Source organism: Fukomys damarensis, unplaced genomic scaffold (genome assembly GCF_012274545.1).
Source record: "Fukomys damarensis isolate Sample0158 unplaced genomic scaffold, DMR_v1.0_HiC HiC_scaffold_9, whole genome shotgun sequence".
NCBI lineage: Eukaryota > Metazoa > Chordata > Mammalia > Rodentia > Bathyergidae > Fukomys > Fukomys damarensis.
This window is the reverse complement of record NW_022900921.1, coordinates 41890096-41912345: the sequence shown is the minus strand read 5'-3', so window position 1 is coordinate 41912345 and position 22250 is coordinate 41890096. Positions and strand designations below refer to the sequence as shown.

Sequence of the window (22250 nt, the reverse complement as noted above, 5' to 3'; positions counted from 1 at the left end):
TTTTTTTTTTTTTTTTTTTGGTACCTGGGATTGAACTCAGGGCCCTTGCACTTGTGAGGCAGGTGGCAACACCACTGAGCTAAATCCCTGGCAAATCTTTTAATATATGCAAATATGAACTTCCATTGACTTTGATGAGTTTGTGGTGATGGGAGCAGACACAAGTCTTCATGGTAGGCAAACTGAACTACATCCCTAGCCTTAATTTTTTTTTTTTTAACAACTAGTAATTATCTTAAGAGGTAGAACTATCTTTGAAGTATTTGTGACAGTTTTCTTTTTGTTCTTACAGGCCAGTTGGAATGCCAAAAATGGAAAAAGTCTACTTGCATAATCCTAGTTCTGAAGAAACTATTACTTTAGTATCAATATCTGCTACTACATCACATTTTCATGCATCATTCTTTCAAAATAGGGTAAGTGCCTCTGTTAAAAATTAATTTCTTCTTCAGGGAGACTTTCCATTTGGTATCTAAGAGAGATGAAAATGTTTGTAATTTCCTAGAAGGAAGATTATTAATTGGAGGATCTGACAACAAACTGATTTATAGACATTATGCAACATTATATTTTGTCCTCTGTGTGGATTCTTCAGAAAGTGAACTTGGCATTTTAAATTTAATTCAAGTGTTCATGGAAACATTAGACAAATATTTTGGAAATGTCTGTGAACTGGACTTAATTTTCCATGTAGACAAGGTTCACGATATTCTTGTGGAAATGATGATGGAGGGATGGTATTGGAGACCAGCATGAATGAAATTGTTACACAAATTGATGCACAAAATAAGCCGGAGAGATCTGAGGCTGACTTAGCAGGAGCTCCAGCCCATGCTGTATCAGCTGTAAAGAATATGAATCTTCCTGAGATCCCAAAAAATATTAACATTGGTGACATTGTATAAAAGTGCCAAACCTGCCCTCTTTTAAATAAAATACTAAACAAGCCACTCACAGGTAAAATCCAGGGAAAAAGTCATCTAAATTTACCATACAGCTGTTTACCAAAAATAGGGGAGGAGAGTCTTAACTTTTACTCTCAGATTTAAGTCGAGGTACTGTATAGAAGTTGTGTAAAATCAGTATGTAAGTACAGTGTTGACTTTCTTGCTCAGTGATTTTAAAGAAATTGTATAGTGCCAGTGTGATTTTTTTTTCTCTTTTCTAAACTGCATTCCTATGCCCACCTAGGCATGCCTCTGTACTGGCTATTACAGTATTTTGAAAGTGAGGTATTTATTTAATTATGTACAAACCAAGATGTTGATGTTTTGCATGGATCTCAAGTACAGCAATCCTTAATTCTTTCTGCTGTTTGTCACAATTGTTATTTAAAGAACCAAGTATGTGTTGCATGAAAACATTGTTACTGTTTCCTCTTAGTTTAAATAAACTCAAAGGTAACTGGATTTCTAAAGAAAAAAATAATTTCTTCAGAAGTTTGACATTGAAATTTTACTTTTTTTTTTTTTTGGTACCAGGGATGGAACTCAGGATCTTGCACTTGCAAGGCAGGTGCAATGCCACTGAGCTAAATCTCTGGCCCTGAAATTTTACATTTTTATTGGTGAAAAACTTTATTGCTATAATTAGAATCTAGTTTGAATATTTACATTTTCTAGATTTCAGTTTGCCCCATTTCGTTAGAATTATTACTTCTCTTAAATACACATTATTCTTCTCAACATGAAACACCTTAACAAATGTGTAATAGGGATCTTAAATACCCTGAAACACAGCTCAGCATTCTGACATTCTAATTATTAGCAAACTCATCATCAATGTATTAGTTTTCTGTTGCTGCATAATGAATCACCACAAACCTGGTGACAACACTGGCTTTAGTAGCACAGAGTCAGTGAGTTGTAAACCCAGCAGTTTGTTTGCTCAGTGTATCATAGGGTGAAATTCAGATGACATAGAGTCTGCATCCTTGTCCAAACTCATTCAAGTTGTTGACAAAATAAAGTTCCTTATGGTTGCAGAGCTGAAGCTCCCATTTCATTGCTGGCTGTCAACCCTGACCACTCTGAGCTCCTCTTGGGGTTGCTCCATCTCCAGACCAGCAGCCATCTGTCCTTTACACTTCTGCCACCTGTAGACCAAACTGTGCTTTTAATGGATCATGGCATGTATCAGGACCCCCTGGATGGTCTCCCTTTCTGTGTTTGTTTGTTTTTTGTAATACTATTTATTGAATCCAGGGCCTTGCACATGCTAGGCAAGTATTCTACCTTGTTACATGACCAGCCTATGGTCTCTCTTTTGATTAACTTAAAGCCAGTGGACTCCTAACCTGAATTACACCTGTAAAATCTCTGTTACTGTGGTTACTATAGTGTCTCATCCAAGTCACAGTCTCAGAAATTTAACCAGGAAGTAAGACTAGTTCAGGGGTCTGCCTTCCAAAAGCATCTTCTAAGATTTTACTTGTAACTTTTGTAGGTAGTTGGGAACTTATTATGAAAAAGAAGAAATTTTTTCTAACCACAAAAATATTGGATCTTAAGTAAATTTTGAAATTGAAAGAATGCATTAAACCTTAATGTTTTAAGTTTCCAAAATAATTAACAAAAAACCAACAAGAAGTAAATTAATGAAACCTGATTTCATCTTTCTATGGTTTTTACTGAATCTTTTAAAGGAATGTGCCTAAAGAACACAGAAAGAACTTTTTTTTGTGTGTGTGAGACACCACACCCGGCCAGAAAGAACCTTTTAAAGCATACAACATATTAATTACTGTATTAATTTTATATCATTTGCCTAGATTTTTACATTTTTTTCTAAGTTCCTATTTCGTATTGATGTTAAGTAGCAACTTCTGAGGTAAAAAAAAAAATTGACATAATTTTGCTTTTTCTTCATTTAAGAGAATTTTATGAAGAAAGGATTAATAGCCGGGCTTGGTGGCGCACGCCTGTAATTCTAGCACTCGGAAGGCTGAGGCAGGAGGATCACTGTGAGTTTGAGACCAGCCTGGGCTACACAGTGAGCTCCAGGGCAGTCTGAACTATATAGTGAGACCCTGTCTCAGTTAAAAAAAAAAAAAGGATTAGTACGTCAGTGTGTTTTTTTGTTTTGGTTTGGTTTGGTTTTGGTTTTTTGTTTTGGTTTGGTACTGGGGATTAAATTTGAGACCTTGCTTTTGCAAGGCAGGAGGTGGAACCACTGAGCTAAATCCCCAGCCCAGTGTGCTATTTTTGGTAATAAATATTTAATTTTTTTAGGTACTTATGGAAAAATCTTTCTTCTCTAAAATATTTCTTAAATTTCCTTTATGTTATTTGTTTCCTAAAATATATTTTTACACGTGTGCTAATGGTCTCAATAGATATTCTAGCGATGAAAGAGACCTGTGTATACTAAACTACATTCCTGTGCCCACCTATTCCCCCAGCACCCCCAGCCCCCCCACCCACTTGCCCCAGTCCTACATTTACTTACTAGAGCCACGGTCAAGGTCTCCCCAGTGACTTGTATCGATTTCACTACAGTGAGTGGCATATGTGTGACAGATGCTCTTCTGTGTAAATGGGACTGCCCATCTTTCAGTCACTGCCCATTTCCAGAGACTGTTGGGTTAGAGATCAGGTAAAACTTGAGACAGTTCAAAATAGCTCACCTGCACTACATATTTTATTTTTTAACTTTTAACTCACTTTGCTAATTAAAGGGATATTTCATTGTTTCTCAATACTCTAAACTTAACCTGGGTTAAAGGCAAAGGTTTTCACTTTTTTTTTTTTTTTTTTTTTTAAACTGCTGTCACAGTACAGAGGGAACCAAGACTTCCAAACAGGGATTCTTGCAGGGCTAAGAATCCAAAGGAGAGGAGCAGAGGGGCCTGTGATCAGCCCCACTTGGCTCCAGCCTGTGGAACGCAAGCCCAGGTACACTTCTGAGTTCTCAGGGAGAGTCAGATATATATATATATCTATATTATCTCTGGATATAGATATATAGATATCTATACATGAAAGACAGTATGGACTGTTCATCTTTTATGACTAGATTGTATATTGACCATAATGACCAGTATATGTTATCTATCATAGAGTACAGATTTTTAATATTTTTAACAGGTTTTCTTGTTTAAATTGTGAAAGTGGGATGTTTTATACATGAAAGCTAGAAATTTTTTCTTAATTGACCAGAACTCTGATTAAATTTTCAGAACTGAAGATTAGAAAAACTCCCCCCATGACTAAAGATATTTTAACCTATTTTAATTACTTTTAAAAGCCTAGACATTATTTATTCTATTTTAGTTAAACACTGATATTCATGTGTGTAACTGAGAATTGAAACAAATGTGATACAGTCCAAGACTAGGATATTGTGCAGATTTAAAAGAATGAAATAGCAGGGCGTGGTGGCTCACACCTATAATCCCAGCACTCAGGAGGCTGAGGCAGGAGGATCGCTGTGAGTTCGAGACCAGCCTGGGCTACCTAGTGAGTTCCAGGTCAGTCTCAACTACATAATGAGACCTGTCTCAAAAAAAACAAACAAAAAAAAAAAAGAATAAAATAGATCTGTATCTGTTGATCTGGAATAATATATATGATGTGTTGATCTGTAAGGAAAGCCCATTGTAGTGCAGAATATAATTTCACTTTTATTGAAAGCAAAAATCTTGAGTATTTGGTTACATTAATAAGAGCCAGATCAAGTTATCAGTGGATGTACCAGCTTAACTGGGTAACCTGAGAAGGGTGAGAATGGAGGGGCATGAGGAGGGTATTAACTAGAATCATGGGAAAAAAATTAAGTTTGTGAATTGAGATACCACTTATTTTTCATCTTTGCACTGTATTGATAAATAAAATGAGCACTTGCTTGCTTATGCAACTTAAAACATATAAGAAAATATAACTTAAGCTTCTCCATCTCTATAAAAATAAATTAATTCATTTTACAAATATTTGTTGAGTACCTGCTAAGTACCAGGCTCTTTGGGTTGATCCCTAAACAATGGAGAACCTTTACTCACAGTGTGTACCTCTGTGGGGTTTGGGTGACATCAGCAGAGGGAAGCCAAAGAATAATAAAAAAATTGTCTAATATTTTAGAAGATGATAAAAGCTGAGAAAAATAAAAATATTAAGATAGGACTAAGATCAGGATGATCCATTTTTAAATAGGATGATTAGAGTAAAGTAGGTTTCTTACAGAAGGTGATGTTTAAACAAGGGCATGAGGTAGGACTGTGTAGAAGAAAGCCAAGCACATGGAAGAAAAGCTTTCCAGAAGAGAAGGATTGGCAGGCAACAGACTCTGGTGTGTGAGCAGGCCTGGTGTGCAAAGAAACAGTGTGCCAGGCTAGAGTGAGCAAAGAGCGGCACTGTGGTAAGGACTTGGGTTTTCTCCTGATTTAAACGAAAAGACATCAGAGGGTTTTGAGTAAAGGAATGAAGTGGTAACTTACGTTTTTAAAAGGTCACTTTGTCAAAAGTAGAGAAGGAGCAGGAGAATCAAGTGTAGGACTACTTTGGTTACCTGTTTTATTTTGAGTGAACTGTCAGATTTAGTAGGTTATCAGAATGTGTCCATTTCCTCTAGTTATTAAATTGATGAGTTTAGTTCTGACTGTAATGTTCTTTTGGCACCTCTTTTTGTTTTGTTTTGCACATTTTTATTGGGTAAAGCCTGTAGTATAATGATATCCATATTTTTGTTTCTTATGTTTTTATCCTCTCTCCTTTTATTCATTCATTCCGTATAGGGCTTTTGTCAGTTTTGTGGAACTTTTCGAAGCACCAGCATTGGTCTCGTTGACTTCTTTTTTGTTGTTTTCCATTTCATTAATTTTTGCCTCTTTTTATTAGTCTTGGATTTAATTTATTTTTCTAACTTCTCACAGCAGACACACCAAGCAATTTGTTCAAAATAAGCATTGTAATGCTACATATTTCCTTTTAGGTATTGTTTTAACTGCTCCCCAAAAATTCTGATATGTTGTATTTTCATTTAAAATCAATTCAGAATATTTTATAATTTCTCTTGTGGCTACTTATATGACCAGTAGGTTATTCAGAAGTGTGCTGTTTAATTCCAGACTATTTGGAGAATCACCGGATATGTCTGTTATTAATTGCTGGCCCAGGCATGAATTCCAGTTTGCATATGCATTTTCAGGGGGTTCTGTAGTCTTCTGCAAGTCCACTCAGCCTTTAGCACTGTATGAAAATGCAACTGGATTATTTTTATCCTCTATTCTCTGCCATGGCTGAGCCAGGAGGTGTTTGTCTTCCTTGTGTTTGGGTAGTTGATACCCAATCTCTGTAATGAGTTCAAGAAAAGTTGGGGTTTTTGTCAGTTTCTCTGCTTCTTGTTGCCGATAATGGTGGAGAAACACTTTTCAGCCTTCTTCATCATAAAGTGAAGACAAAGTCTCAGTGCCATGTACTTCAAACTGTACTATACCTTGGATAGCAAGTAGGCTTCTAGCCACAGAGGCAGAATGAGAGAAGTTCACAACTCTCCAATGGGGTTTTTGTCAGTTTCTCTGCTTCTTGTTGCCGATAATGCTGGAGAAACACTTTTCAGCCTTCATCATAAAGTGAAGACAAAGTCTCAGTGCCATGTACTTCAAACTGTACTATACCTTGGATAGCAAGTAGGCTTCTAGCCACAGAGGCAGAATGAGAGAAGTTCACAACTCTCCATATTAAATGTGTTGTAAGTCTTCACTTCAGGCAGAACTACAGTCCCAGTCTCAGACTTCATGAGCAGCCCCTATTGTTTTGTTTGTAATAAAATTTTATTTCACTGACTACAGTTGCATTCTCGTTCTGCACAAGATAATAGGAGTGAGTTCTGAGGCATTTTATGCCTTGTATGGACGTATGGCAGAGGTGGGGGGGTCGAGTCCATTTTTCTTTAGAATGATACAAGCTGCTGCTCAGTAGCACAGTGGTACATTTATGTGAAAAGTCCAGCTTCAGCCCAGCACCTGCTTGATTGGGTGATCATGAACTGCCTGTAATTAGGTTCTCCCTTGTAGCCTAGTGATTGTTGCATGAAGAAGTCCAGGGGACTGTCTGTTGTGCAGGGCTTTGGTAGTGGACAGAGATAAGTTATTGGACATATTTAGTATAACAACACGTTTTTCATTATTTTCCTTTACATAATTGCCTAACTTAAATCTTAAGCTAGGAGGGCCAGGGATTTAGCTCAGCAGTTCGGTGGCCTGCCTTGCAAGTGCAAGGACCCGAGTTCAATCCCCGGTACCAAAAAAAAAAATCTTAAGCTAGGAAAAACATGCTAGCTTTTGGAAATGATTCTGAGATACTTATTTTATAGAGATCTTGAACTATCTAATTTTGGTCAGCGTGACCTGATTTTTTTTGTTGTTGTTGTTGTTACTAATTTAACTTTATTGCTTTTCTTTTTCAGAAAATTCTTCCAGGGGGAAATACATCATTTGATGTAGTTTTTCTTGCAAGAGTAGTAGGAAATGTAGAAAATACTTTATTTATTAATACATCTAATCATGGGGTATTTACTTACCAGGTAAGAATCAGATTAAAACTTTTACTTATTTTATAAATTATAGTCAACATCATTATTATCATCAACTTTTATGACCTCCTTTTAAGAACTCATTTTAGAAATGGGATTAATAGAAAATGTAAGGGTTTAAGCTTAGAGCACTTTTCTCCTTACAATGAACATCCCTACTCTCCTCATTGCTTACAAATGATCTTAAAGCTCTAGCTGAAGTGCTAATGTAATGTAAGGTTGGTTGGCAAAAGAATATCAAAAAAATTTAAATTTTTTAATTTTTACACACTGATGAGGCATACTTGATAATAGTTTTAAAGTTAAAACGTATTTGCCTGCTTTTCTTTAGAAAATATATTGTTTTTAATAAATTTTAAATGTAGAATCTTTGTATTATTAAAGAAAATCAATGTTTATAAGACTCATAGTAAACTAACCTTTTTGTATATCAGCCATTCTGTGTGTGAATCAGGATTTTTATGTATCGAAGTTATCAACACTATAAAGAATAACTGCTTATATTTGTTTGGCACTGTACTATACATGTTGCCTATGTTATAGATTGTTATTCTTATTTTTTTAGATAAGGAAGTTGAATTTTAGAAAGGTTAAATAATTGCCCAAATTCTGCTACTAGCATTGTTCATTAGGGACTCAAACCCATGTCTTTCTATCTACTGCTAGCTCTAATCTTAACCACTGTGCTGTGCTCCCATGGAACACAAGTGTTTGAATCCTCATTTAGTTAATACTTCACAGTCCTTATGCTTTTTTTTGAACCTTTCCTTTTTGAAAATATATCAGTAAATATCTCATTTTAGTAAGAGACCCTATTCTCCTCTTTAAGGTGAATTAAGCTTTTAAAGATTGTTTAGCAGGCTTCAGTAAACTTTTGATGCTTGGCTGAGTAATTTTGAAGTGCTGTATAGATGACAGGCATTTAACACATACTTGTCAGGGCCGGGGATTTAGCTCAGTGGTTCTGGTGACTGCCTCGCAAGGGCAAGGACCTGAGTTCAATCCCTGGTACCCCCCCCCAAAAAAAAAAAAAAAAAAAAAACCACACACACATACTTGTCAGCTAAATGAAAAGAATACCTTAAGAATGAAGGTCCTGGCCCTATGAAAGCATCCCCCAGCTGACCCAGGTGGTCACAGCCAGATTTGCACCTGAAGGTTATGATCATGTTGTTCTCAAGGTGAGCCCCACTGGCCAGCTGTCTTCTGTCTTTCCCTCTTCACATCTAGTCTTTCTTCCAGTCTTCCTCCTAAATACATCTCAAGTCTCAAGCACACACCCTCCCCAAAAAGGCTTTGTTCAAAGATACCATTGCTCTGTTGCAAGCAGTATCATCTCTCACTGCATTATACTGTCTAGCTACCTTCCACTCTCCCCAGCCTCTTCCACAATCTGTGATTCACTCTAGCCAGAGGGATTTTTTGTTAAAAGCTTTTTATTGGCCTCTAGTCTGACTTCAGTACTAGAATATAACTTTCATAAGGTTAGGCATATTATCTATCTTGCTCAATATTAGATTGTTCACTGCTGCATGTTTGTCTTAACACATCATATATATTCCATAAATACTTGTCATTTGAATAACTGGCTCACCCTGTTTAGTCAACCTAGGACCTTTGGTGTGGGAATAATTTGGGGCTCAGCTTGATATCTGAAGATTGCCTGAGCCATGGTTCTATCTTCTGATATTTGGAGTAGGAAGATCTTTTGACTCCCTATTTTATTTTCATGTGCTCCACAATTTCATGACTTCTGTCATTCCAATTTCTAGCATGTTACAGAAATCATTCCAAATCTACATATATGGAGTAAGTTAAATATGTATCCAAATCAAGATTTTTTTAATGAGATTGTTAATGTTTTATATCTAAATTAGATTCACTGGATTCTGTAGATCAGCAGAGTTATAAGTATAAAAACGGTAATTATAAAAACAACTCAAATGGCTTTTTCTTTTTCTTTTTTGAATCAGGTATTTGGTGTGGGAGTTCCAAATCCATACCGATTGAGGCCATTCCTTGGGGCCAGAGTCCCTGTGAATAGCAGTTTCTCACCTATAATAAACATCCACAACCCTCACAGCGAGCCTTTGCAGGTGAGTTTATGAGAGTAATTTTGATTAAGCCTCCCTTTGGTAGGAATTAGTGCTTAGCATGAAATTTCAGTTTGTGAAAATTTCCAAGATAGTTTAACATAATGGAGTGGGAGGTATTACTTTTAAAATACTTTGTTGCATTTTGAATTTTGGAGTACAACACTCTAGATTTGGAATTTTTTGAACCATTTTTAAGTGACTGATTATTTATTTATTTATTTATTTGGTTTTTCGAGACAGGGTCTCACTATGTAGTTGAGACTGACCTGGAATTCACTATGTAGCCCAGGCTGGTCTCGAACTCACAGCGCTCCTCCCGCCTCAGCCTCCCGAGTGCTGGGATCACAGGTGTGCGTCTCCACGCCCGGCTTTTTAAGTGATTTTAAGCGTCTTAATTTAGGGAGCTCTGCGTTTAAGATTTCAACAATATGGGTTTTCTTTTTTCTTGTTTTTCTGGGCTCTTTCTGTAAATTTTTTCTAAATAGATTATGTTTATTTCTGGTAGTAATAAATCTTTTGGTGATAGTAGCCTGGATATTAGAATCCAGGGAAATGGTGACAGTTGTGATTCAAAGCAAATTATAAAATCTAACTCCTTGTCTTAGCTAGCCTTTTGAAATCTCTCTTCACTAGTTCTCTGTCTGCTGTGGGAGTGGTGAGTGTCTCTACTTCAGGGATGTCTGAAAATCCCCATTCGGAATCTCAGTGGTGTCCATCTGTCTAATGTGTGTAGCCACTGTCGCTTCTAGTTGTGTTGTCTACTAGAAGAACATGCAAATACTTTCCAGAATGTTCATGCTGTATCAACCCCTAGGGCCCCAGAATTCTTTAGGACTACATTGCAGGTCCTAACAATAGATTGAAGGTAGAAGGTAGAGGAAAGATGTAGTGCATTGCATAGTTAGATACAAGGTTTTGGCCTTGAAAAATGGCTTTTGTACTCCTAAAATCCCTTGGTATTAATGTTTATAGACAATGAAAAAGAAAATGAGGAGGAACAAAAGGGAAGATTTTCAAAATTTGAATAGTGAGAGATTTAGGCAAAATGATAGTTGCCCAAAAGAAAGGAAATCAGATATCCACATCAAGACCTAAATATATTTTTTTTGGTTTTGTTTTTTTGGTTTTTTTTTGAGACAGGGTCTCACTATGTAGTTGAGTCTGACCTGGAACTCACTATGTAGCTCAGGCTGGTCTCGAACTCACAGTGATCCTCCTGCCTCAGCCTCCCAAGTGCTGGGATTATAGGCGTGCATCACCACGCCTAGACCAAGACCTATATTCTGTGCCCATAGCAGCTTTATCGCAGTAAACAACTGTGTCATCCATCAATATGTGAATGCATAAAACACCACCATGGGTCACTCACTGCCCCCTCTCAGGTTGTCTGTGTACTCATTTGGCACCAGGCTTCTTCCTCTTTTGTGAAGAGGCAGCTGAGGAGACACCAGCCCTCAAGATAGCTAATGAAAAGTCCAAGGAAGGACTTTAAGACTAAGAACAGTGATCATTTTAAATTGAAAGGGTTGAGACCAGATGGTTCTGTGGTGCAGTTTAAGGGGAAGTCACACACCACCTAGTAAACTAATGAAAGCCTATTGTGAATGCCCAGATTTGTCAGTGATGCAAACCAGATTTTGACAGGACAGGCAGCCATTCAATGAAATGGGCACACCAGCTCAGCTGGAATGGAGACACAGCTGCAGACAGGAAGAGGGCTACAGACTCTTAAGAGGGTAGCCTGCTGCTGTTTTCTAGAACTCTGTTCTTACAGATCAGGCATATGTTCTCAATTAGAAAACTGCAATTTGTTTCCAACTCATCCTGACCACTATAGTACAATTTTCTCTATTCTTTGATTTTCCCTTCCCCCTTCTTTTATAGTACACAGAATAACTGCTGTAGGTACACAAGCATATTTCTTTTTTGAACTAAATGGCCAATGATGTTTTAATTGATGTCAAATGGAGGCAAGATGGTTCTGTGAAAATATTTTTTCTGCATTAGTAGCATTCTCATTCAACACTTAACCGCTATATTTCCAGTAAGTTGTTTTGCTCTCACGGTCTTAACAAAAACAACATAAAAATCTTTACACAGCTTGTTCATTTGGAGAATTTTAGTGTTTTTCATTGATCATTGTAAAACAGAGGATAATTTTATAACTTTTTGTACATAGCTGTTACGTGCAGAGAAATCTGTCTTTAAATAAATTGCTTAAAGAAGCAGCAGCAGCATCCTAGGCAGATTTCCCTTCAAGTGTCTTGTTTTTTTTTTTTGTTTTTTGGTGGTATGGATCAAACTTGTGCTTGAGAGGCAGGCATTGTAATCACTGAGCTAAATCCCCAGCCTAAGAAATGAATTTTAATTCTTTTTTTGTTTTTATTTTTGCTTTTTGAGACAGGGTCTCACTATGTAGTTGAGACTGACCTAGAACTATGTAGCTCAGGCTGGTCTCGAACTCACAGCGATCCTCCTGCCTCCTGACTGCTGGCATGCACCACCACACCCGGCAAATTTTAATACATATTTAAACCATATAACAACCTGATGGATCTCAAAACAATTGTATTGAATTAATTAAGCCAGACAAAAGAGTGCCTACTGTTTATTCCCTTCATGTAAAACTTCAGCGATGTCTCCTTTTTTGTTTGATTTTTTTTTATCAGGAATCCAACTCAGGACCTTGTGCTTGAGAGGCAGGTGCCAGCATCACTGAGCTAAACCCCTGACCCCATGTAAAACTTTAGAAAACTCAGCCTCAACAGGCATGATGGCACATGCCTGTGATCCCAACACTAAGAAGGCTGAGGCAGGAGGATCACTTGAGAGGTCAAGGCCAGCCCAAGCTACACATAGTGAAACCCTGTCTCAAAAAATAAACAAACAAACAAAAAGGGAAGAAAGAAAACTCAACCTCATCTGCAGTGACAGCAGAATCACTGGTTGCCTATTGCTAAGGGATGAAGGAGTGGATTACAAAAGCCCTAGGGAAACTTTGGCGATAGCAGGTGTATATAGTATCTTAATAGTGACTTCATACCTACATACCTGTGTCAGAATTCCTGATTTTGTACATTTTAAATATGTGTTACTCATCATACAGCAGTGATACCTCAGTAAAGCCAGTTTATAAAAATCTTAAGTGCCTATAGGCATGGAGCTCTTAGTACCTGTGATTTTGCTACCAGTAGAAACCAGGTACCTTTATGTTTTGTGTTTTACTTTAGTTGACACATAGTAATTATACATATTTATGAGACACAGTATAATATTTCAAAACATGTATACAATGTGTATACAATCAGAACAGAGTAATTGGGAGTAATATTTATCTCTATTATTTCACAGTTGTAATTATTAGATCAGCCTGCTACACCTTGTTGCATATATGCATAAGTAAACAAGCACCTGCCAGGTGTGGTGGCACATGCCTGTAATCCCAGCACTCAGGAGGCTGAGGCAGGAAGAATGCCAAGAGTTTGAGGTCAAGCTGCACTACATAGTGAGTTCAGGACCAGCTTGAACTACAAAATGAGACCCTGCCTCAAAAAGCAAAAAATAAATAAAGAATCACTTGTATTACTATTAAAAAATACAAAATTTATATTTCTAAAACCTGATAATTTCCATACATTATTTTTAGGAAAAAAGAAAAAGTATCCTATTGCTCACTAAAATCTAGTCTCTAAAACAAGTACGCTGTTTCTAACTTTAATTTTCAAAGCTGCCTTGTTTCAATTAAAAATACAATGGCACCTCAGTTCACAAGCACTTTTGTTTGCAAACAGTGTGGTTCACAAATAGACACATTTGGCAGAATTTTGTTTTTGTTTGCAAACTTTGTATCGGGTGACAAACATGACTGTGGCCATCTTTCCCACAAGCACAAACATGGCTGTCTTTTCCAAAATCATAGAACAAATTAAAGATCATGATCCAAGATACCACCATCCTTGCTTACACATATGAGACACTGAACTTAGTGATGATATACTTATCCTACATTTATTCTATAAAGGTTTTAATTTTTCTGAAAATTAGCATGCCAAACTTATTCCTGTGTTACAGCAAGTCCCTTGCAGTGAGAGTGTGATTTGGAGCCTAACTCTCCTGTGCTCTTCCATCCTAGGTTGTAGAGATGTACTCCAGTGGAGGAGACCTCCACCTGGAACTCCCAACAGGCCAACAAGGAGGGACCAGGAAACTGTGGGTGAGTGGAAATAGTTTTCTCTTGTGTGCTCACAGGGAACCAATCATTTTCTTAAATACAATAGAAAATATTTAACTCCTTTTTGCTTGAAAAAGTACGGGTAACTTTTCTTTAAGTAATGTCTTAATGCTAAAGGTACACCAAATATATTTTAAAATAGAAGAGAGAGTGAGAGAAAAATAAAGTCATAATTCTTAGAGCATGGACAAAATTGGTGGGCACTTTAGCCCACTGTATAAACAGGAAGCAGTGTTCAGCTGTTTTCTCAGAATTATATTGGGAAAGTTGCTTCTGAATCTGGTCATGTATGATGTACCAAGATTTAAAAATAAATGTGGAAAGGGCTCATATTTTGAAGGTAGAGAATTTAACTTTCAGACTCACTGTTGACAGAGATTTACCTTTGCAAATTTGTAGATAATCTTTCAAACCCTTAACTCAAACCCTTAAATTCTTAGGTGTTCTACACCTATGTTCAATATTGTTGAATATTCAGTAACAATCTTTTCAATACTTTGAGAATCACTTTCTTGGAGAATACTAGCAAATATTAACCAAATGAAATAATATGCAAGAACTACCTTGTTAAAGGCTCCTGCCTTATGACACTTCTTGTTATCGTCCTCTACTACACACAAATCCAAAAGGGAAAGCCAGCTGTGGCCAGTGACCCTACTCCTTGTCTATAACTAGGCACACTGGCTTATTTTCTAGATAAGTTCTGAAGATCAAAATATCTTTATAATTGCTGTGTTTTACACACACACACACACACACACACACACACACACCCTCTTGATTGTCTTCTGACAAATCTGTACCAGAGAAGGAATGCAGAGGTGACATTTGGGAGATGATACCTTGAACATTTAGAAACAAATTTGTAGCTAGGGTGGGAAGGTCACAAATTCAAGCCAGCAACACAGCACTGACTTAGCGAGACCCTGTCTCAGAAGAAAAAGGGCTAGCTGGGCGTGATGGGGTAGGCCTATGATCCCATCACTTGAGAGGCTGAGGCAAGAGGACCACCATGAGTTCAAGACCTGCCTAAGCTACATAGTAAGTTCAAGGCCAGTCTCAACTTAAAAAATAGATGGGTATTTAGCTCACTGGTGCTGTGCCTGCCTCACAAGCATGAGGTTCTGAGTTCGATCCCCGGTACTGCAAAAAACGAACAAAAAATAAATAAAAATAAAAAGGGTTGGGGTGTAACTCAGTACTAAAGATGCATGCAGAGAATTTCCTGTGGTTTGCAGGAAGCCAGATTGTTCTGAAAAATAGGAAAGCAGTGAGAGCCGGAGATTTAGTTCAGTGGTTCCACCGCCTGCCTTGCAAGTACAAGGACCTGAGTTCGATCCCCAGTACCAAAAAAAAAAAAAAGGAAAGCAGTGCACACATACCTCCTTTTTAAAATTTTTAATGGGTCTTCCTTCTAATACTGTATGACTATTCTCATTACCAGACCAAAAATTGATACTTTTTTTAATACTATGAGTATTGATAAAAGCAGTTGGTATACTAGATTTGCTTGGGAAGCTTTGTTATGTTTTGTTAGGCTTTAAATGAAAGGAAAGCTGAGTCTGGTTATCATTTACAGAAATTCCTGTGCACCTCTAATGGTGACATTTCTTGTCAGGTAGAGAATTTCAGGACTAAATTCCCATATTTACTTAAGCATCAAGAAAATTACTGGTTTTATAGGTTGGTTCTGCCTTTTAGTGATTTTTTTTTTTAACTATTCTTATTTTTTGGAGACAAGGCCCTGCTATATAGTCCAGGGTAGTTTTGAACTCACTAGGTAGCTGGCCTTGAACTTTCAACTCTCTTCCTGCCTCAGTCTTCCAAGTGTTGGGTTTACAGGTGTGCACCACCATGCCCACTTTATTTTCAAATCATTTGACTTTTACTTTGCTTGCTTTAGATCCTATATTCCATCAGTTCTAAAAGAAGCAAATCTTTTCACATTTTAATGTTCTCCAGAATTGGAGCATGTATTATAATCTATAGAACATATTTAATTGGCACTGTATTTCTTAATAGGTAGGTAAAATAATCTGTCTTTCAGTTGATGTCATTTAAGTCAATAAAATAAGATAGTTTTGTGACATTACAAATCCTGTGCTACATTATGGTCTGTTCGCTTCTCAGGAAATTCCTCCTTATGAGACTAAAGGAGTAATGAGAGCCAGTTTTTCATCCAGAGAAGCAGATAATCACACAGCCTTCATAAGAATAAAAACGAATGCATCAGACAGCACAGAGTTTATCATTCTTCCTGTTGAAGTTGAAGTTACAACAGGTTAGTGGGAAATGGAAGGCACTGCAAGTTTGGTTTGGTTCATTTTGAGTACATCTTACTCTGGCAAAGTGAAAGATAATTGTTTACTTTTCTTTTTTTCCAAGCTCCAGGTATTTATTCCTCAACCGAAATGTTAGATTTTGGTACACTGCGAACACAAGGTAAAAAAAAAAAAAAAAAAAGGCTAAGTCTTTTAAAAAAATTGTGAATGGGATTCAGTGCTGAGTGATTCTACTGTGCTCTGTAATTGCGCTTTGAAAATTATTTCTCATTGGGTTTGTGATTGATCTTAGAGAAATCACAGTGTTCACAGGCGTATAACCCTATCCCCTGGGATGTTAGTGTTGCTTACCTGATGGGAAAATAAGGTCAGGGCAAAATGCAGTTCTCCTGAAAGGAAGACTGAGGCATTGTAGTTCCTCAGTAGGAACTACTGCTTTAATCCACTTCTTTCTCCATTCAGTTATGCTGAATATTTTTTTCTTATAGTTAAGGAAGTCAAGAGATTTACTTCTGGATTTTTGAGTAGATATAAACTATTAAATTGCATTATAATGACACAGTGTTAAAATTTTATCCCAGATGGTCAGAGAAAGAATTTAAATTATAAAATTAAAAACACGAGAAGATTTTTAGTAAGGAGAAAGCTTACTGTACTGTACTTGTAATTTGTAATTTACTGTACTTGTAATTTACTTGAGGCATGGATAATTAACATTTAGTTGTTTAACATTGAAGACATTTTTTTAAATTGTATTTACTTTTAGTTTGATAATTTCACATTGTGTATTATATTATGCTTTGAAGTGAAAGATTAGTAATGTCTGAGTTCATTAAATTATGTTCTCTTTTTTTTAGTCTTTGCTTAAGGGCAGCTCTTGAAGTACACACTGTCCTATAAATAGTCATTCCTGTTTAATGTTTTTTATTAATGTGATTGTCATTAATTTATATTTTATATTCTAGAGTAGCTTCAATTTGAAATCTAATAATATTCTAACTTGCTATGAAGCACACCTTTTTGAGAAACACTTTTCTCCTTCATTTTAACAGATCTACCAAAAGTTTTAAATCTTCATTTATTAAATTCAGGAACAAAAGATGTACCATTGACGGTAAGTTTTTACTTATTTTGTTCCTAATTTATATGGTCTTTGTTTTAAAACTTACAACAGAGTTAAAAAATAATTAAGCCCTAGCTCCAAAGAATTGTGTTTTGCAGTGACTGGGCTATTCTTTGGTTCTAAGTGTGATGTGAGAAACCCAGTCCACATCTCACCACCCAGGTTGTAAGAATCAGAGGAAAGGTAGACAGTCTTCTCCCTGCCAAGTGTGAGCCAACGTTCAGGTTCCTATTCAAACTGAACCAGACAAGAGGCCCATAAACTGGATAAATCGTAGCATCTCTGTGCCATGTGGAGAAAAATTAAAAACAGATTATAAGGATTCCATTGGATTTGATTGTTAGACTTAAGATATGGGTAAGTAAAAAAGAGAGAGAATGACCCAACTACAGTAGAGACTGAGTTTTAAGAGAGCTTCTAAAGGTTTTTCCTGTTTATTTCAGCACCATCTACATAATGTACTGCTTAGAGACTGATTTATTTTTAGAAGGGTTTGTACCTTCTTCTGTTTCACCAATACATACAATATTTGGGATGGGCTAGACAATGCTAAATTCTGAGTTTGTTTGTTTTTTTAATTCTCCTTCGGGTAATTCATTCTTTCTAAATACAATATTATTAATGCAAGTGACTATAAATAAAGTTCCTCATCTGTTTCTGGACAGGATCCCTACATTCAAGCCCTCCTGCTGTAGTCTATAACATAATATTAAGGAAATGGTTTTCTTAAATATTTACAAAGCAGGAATGCTATAAATTTTGAAATAAGTTTGCCTGAAATATCTTAAGAGGAATGTTTCCAGGAGGTTTTCCTTGCTAATTTATACATCAGAATCACAGATTTACCTACTAATTTTACCAGTGTCCCTTTGATATATGTTTTAGTGAAATTACTTATAAATTCTTAAATGTAAAATTGTTAAATACTAAACAGTTATGTTCCACTTTTGTTCATGTGCTTCTGTAAATACTTTTGAAAGGTCCTGGCTTATTGATTCTCCCTTGAGAGTTACTGAGCATTAGTTGGTCTAAATGGCATGAGAAAAGGCTGGAACTGCAGTAAGTTTAGGAATATGCAAACTCCTTTTCCTGGTACTCTTGCCATATTTTTCCGCTTCTTGATTATCCTTGAGTAAGCAATAGTCAGTGACTGATACTAAAAAAGGTTGTTAGTATAAATACGTTTATTACAAGGTGATGATTTTGTATTTCTTGTTAAGCCGCTGGGGTGAACCAACTAAGTATTTTATTTTGCTCTTTGTTTGTTTTGATTTCCTTCAGAAATGGATTTTAACAGATGTAGGTTTATCCCCTTTGATAATGAGCAAACAATTCAGTCCATTTGTATAAAACAGTAGTGTCAATTGGGTATTTGTTTACTGCTTAGTTCAGTATATATTATGACAAAAACAACAAGATAAAATTTTCCTATGGAATGGAAAATTTTAAAGTATGTTTCATATGCGGAAAAACATTTTTTAAAAACTTTTCTGAGCCTTCCCTATTTACGGAGATTATATTTGAACAAAAACCATTTAAAAAATGGTGTGATTATTTTTGTTATTGTTGTTTTTGGTACTGGGGATCAAACTCAGAACCTCGCACTTACCAACAGGCACTGTGCTGCTGAGCTACATCCCTGTCCCCCAAAAGTGGTGTGATTGTTGATGAGGAACCTCACTTCCAGGAATTACACACGTTGGGAATGGCCAAGGTTCTGTTGTTGCTGTTTCATAGCAGTAAAGCAGGTGAAGGAATTTGGAGCCATGTTTGTAAACATCCTCTGCAAACTTCAAAGTTTTATGAGATCATCTTTCTAACAAATTGTGACTTCAAGATACAAGTGGCAAATTGAAAAAAGTGGCAAAATTAATTGAATCACACAATTTTATAGATAAGTGGGATCTCAGAAAATACCAAAACACCCCACCCCCCATGTTTTCAACAGGTGGGGAAAATTAGCTTGAAAAGTGAGCAGTTTATTCAGGCTCATGCTTTTGTCACTATTAGATTGTCACATATGTTCTATATACTTTCTCTTAAAAGTGTTACTCTGATAGACTAGTGTAATGAAACCAAATAACTTTCTCCAGTTTGTAGTTTATCTTAAAATTAGACTGCATTGTTCTGCATTCTATCCTCCCCCACACCACCTTCTGTCTCTTACACTTTCTCTTTCTCTCTCTCTCTCTCTCTCATCCTTCAAAGAATGAGATTTTTATTTCAATGGTTGATAATTATAGCAAGCTTATTGATAAGATATTGCTATAAACAAACCATTCAATAATGCTGCCCCTCCCCCCAGTCTGAGATTCCAAAGCAGATGAGAAGGCCTCCTCAGAAAGAAAAAGGGAGGCAGGTAAGAGTTAAAATGCTAAGAGAGCCTTAGGCCAGGCACTAAGGCCACTAAGAATTCCAAGCCCAGACAATTTCAGAGCCATGGGACCTTAATGCCAAGCCCTTAAAGGCTTACTATAACAGCTGAGGATCAACTACAATGCAAGGAAAAGGGAGCTGCTCTGACAGTGCCTGTAATCATGGTAACATAATCAGTCTCTTTCTTCACCCTCTGCTCTGTTATTATGGTGCCTTCAGGAGCCTGCCCTTTGATGTTCAGTTTAGGCAAATTTCTCTGGGAGAAGCTGAGGACTTGTTGGACCTGTCTCTCCCCTGTTAACAGGCATGCTTGATGGCTGTCACAGAAAAGAGCAGTGTTCTTTCCTATAAGAAATGACAGGCTTCAGAAGCAGGTTAATAAAGCCCCCCCAAAATAAAACAAATATCCCAGGAGGATTTTGAGACCGAGGTTAAGATTCAAAGTACAGCATGGTACTGGCAAAGAAACAGACTGGAGGACCAGTGCAATAGATTGGAAGATACAGAAACAACTCCACATGTACTCAACTACCTCATCTTTGACAAAGGAGCCAACCATCCTCACTGGAGGAAAGATAGCCTCTTTAATAAATGGTGTTGGAAAGACTGGGTTTCAACCTGCCAAAGATTAAAACTAGACCCTTATCTTTCACCATGCATTAAATTAAAATCCCAAGTGGATTAAAGATCTAAATATAAAAAAAAAAAAGAGAGAGAGAGAGACAGACACTAAATTTGCTGGAAGATAAGTTAGGCAATACTCTTGAAGATACTGACATGGGAAAAGACTTTATGAACAAATCCTCAGTAGCACAGGAACTAGAACAAAGAATCAACTGGGATCTGATCTTATTAAAAAGCTTCTGCACTGCAAAAGAACCCATCAACAGAACTAAGAGTTAACCTACAATGTGGGAAAAAATTTTTACCAGCTGCTCCTCAGACAAAGGACTATTATGTAGAACATATAAAGAACTCAAAATCAGGCCCCCCAAATTTAAAGACCTGATTCAAAAAATGGGCATCTGAAAATGAACAAACATTTCTCAGACAAAGAAGTAAAAGCATCAATATATGAAAAATGTTCCACATCACTTGTCATTCGAGAGATGCAGATGAAAACAATACTGAGATTCCACCTCACCCCACAAAGAATGGCTGCTATCAAAAAAAAAAATCAACCAATAACAAATGTTGGTGGGGGTTGTGGGGAGAAAGGAACCCTTCTCCATTGTTGGTGGGAGTGTAGACTGGTGCAACCACTATGGAAATCACTATGGAGATACCTCAAAGAGCTGGGACTAGAGGTTCCATTTGACCCAGCCATCCCTCTTCTGGGTATTTGTCCCAAAGAATTAAAAGAATCATACTACAGTGATATATGCACACCCATATTTATAGTGGCACAGTTTGTAACAGCTAAAACTTGGAAACAGACAAATGCCCATCAGTTGGAGACTGGATAAAGAAGATGTGGTTTTTCTATAAAATGGAATACTACTCAGCCATAAAGAATGAGAAATTAGAGTCATTCATAGGAAAATGGATGGATATTGAGGTTATATTATTAAGTGAAATAAATAAGTCACATGTGTAAATACCGAATAGTTTCTCTGGTGTGAAAAAATATAATGGTACATAAGATCCTAATGGTATAATTGACAATGTGAAATAGGAAGAAAAGGGCTAAAGGTGTAGGGGAAGTGGGAAGGGTAGGGGAAAGGAAATAAGGGAAAAGGAAAAAAAAAATTAGAAAATGAAAAAATGGAAATAAAGTTTTTGTAAATAGTGAGGGGAGGAGGAGGTGAAGGGAAGGCAGGGGTATAGGGAAAAAATGAGAACCAAGACCTGTCATGTAAAGGTATGAGATCCCAGTGATGAATGTAACTGTACTGTATACCTAAAATGTACCAATAAAATTAATAAGAAAAAAAAGATTTAAAGTAAATTAAACCTAAAATTCATAGTATATCCCTAGCCCTAAAGGAAGATTTTTAAAAATCAAGATTTGTGTGCAACACCATTGTGGCAGTCCAGCCGTCACAACATGAACATGCCCGAGTTGGGGAGTGAGGACTAAGAAAGGAAAGAGCACTCAAGCCTGAGTGGAGACCAAGAGAAGTCTGATTTATTTCACTGAAACAGCACCTTTTAAAGGCACATTAACAGGAAGCACCTGACTCCTACAGCTAACACCAGATCTTTCGCTCTGTCTTCGAGTTTCTCCCATGCAGGGTCAAAAACAAGTTTAACACGTGCAGTCCTTAAAAAGGAACAAATGTTAACAAATGCTAATTAGGAACATCCTGACCACACATTGTGTCAATGCCTTGATTATTATCTTTCAAATGTCAAATGCCAGTGGGCCATGACTGGCTCCCACATCTGGCTCCCACATCTCCCCCTTTTTATTATATTTAGAGCAGGGACTTTCCCAGCTCAGCAGAAAGACTGTGCCTGTCTTAGGTGAGAAATGTCCAGAGAAATCCCTTACCCCTCATCAAGCCATGAGAAATGTAATACTCATGCTCTGTCTTAGGTTGGATATTTCTCCACAATTCTCTTACCTGTCTTTGACTACCAGCCTCTGCAGGGGTTATACCATGGGTTGTGAA

The 22250-nt window shown here is 36.8% G+C and overlaps 1 protein-coding gene and 1 pseudogene across 2 annotated transcripts in view; both read left to right on the top strand.

Annotated features, from left to right (window-relative positions):
- Positions 1–22250, top strand: part of Tmem131 (transmembrane protein 131) — a 179820-nt gene that overhangs the window by 86747 nt on the left and 70823 nt on the right. For both annotated transcript variants that reach the window (XM_010638092.2, XM_010638091.2), the window contains exons 5-11: positions 293–416; positions 7402–7518; positions 9501–9623; positions 13756–13836; positions 15985–16135; positions 16240–16296; positions 17189–17250. In XM_010638092.2, the coding sequence (XP_010636394.1) occupies positions 293–416; positions 7402–7518; positions 9501–9623; positions 13756–13836; positions 15985–16135; positions 16240–16296; positions 17189–17250 (715 nt within the window). The remainder of the gene's footprint in view (positions 1–292; positions 417–7401; positions 7519–9500; positions 9624–13755; positions 13837–15984; positions 16136–16239; positions 16297–17188; positions 17251–22250) is intronic.
- Positions 442–934, top strand: LOC104872022 (annotated as a pseudogene).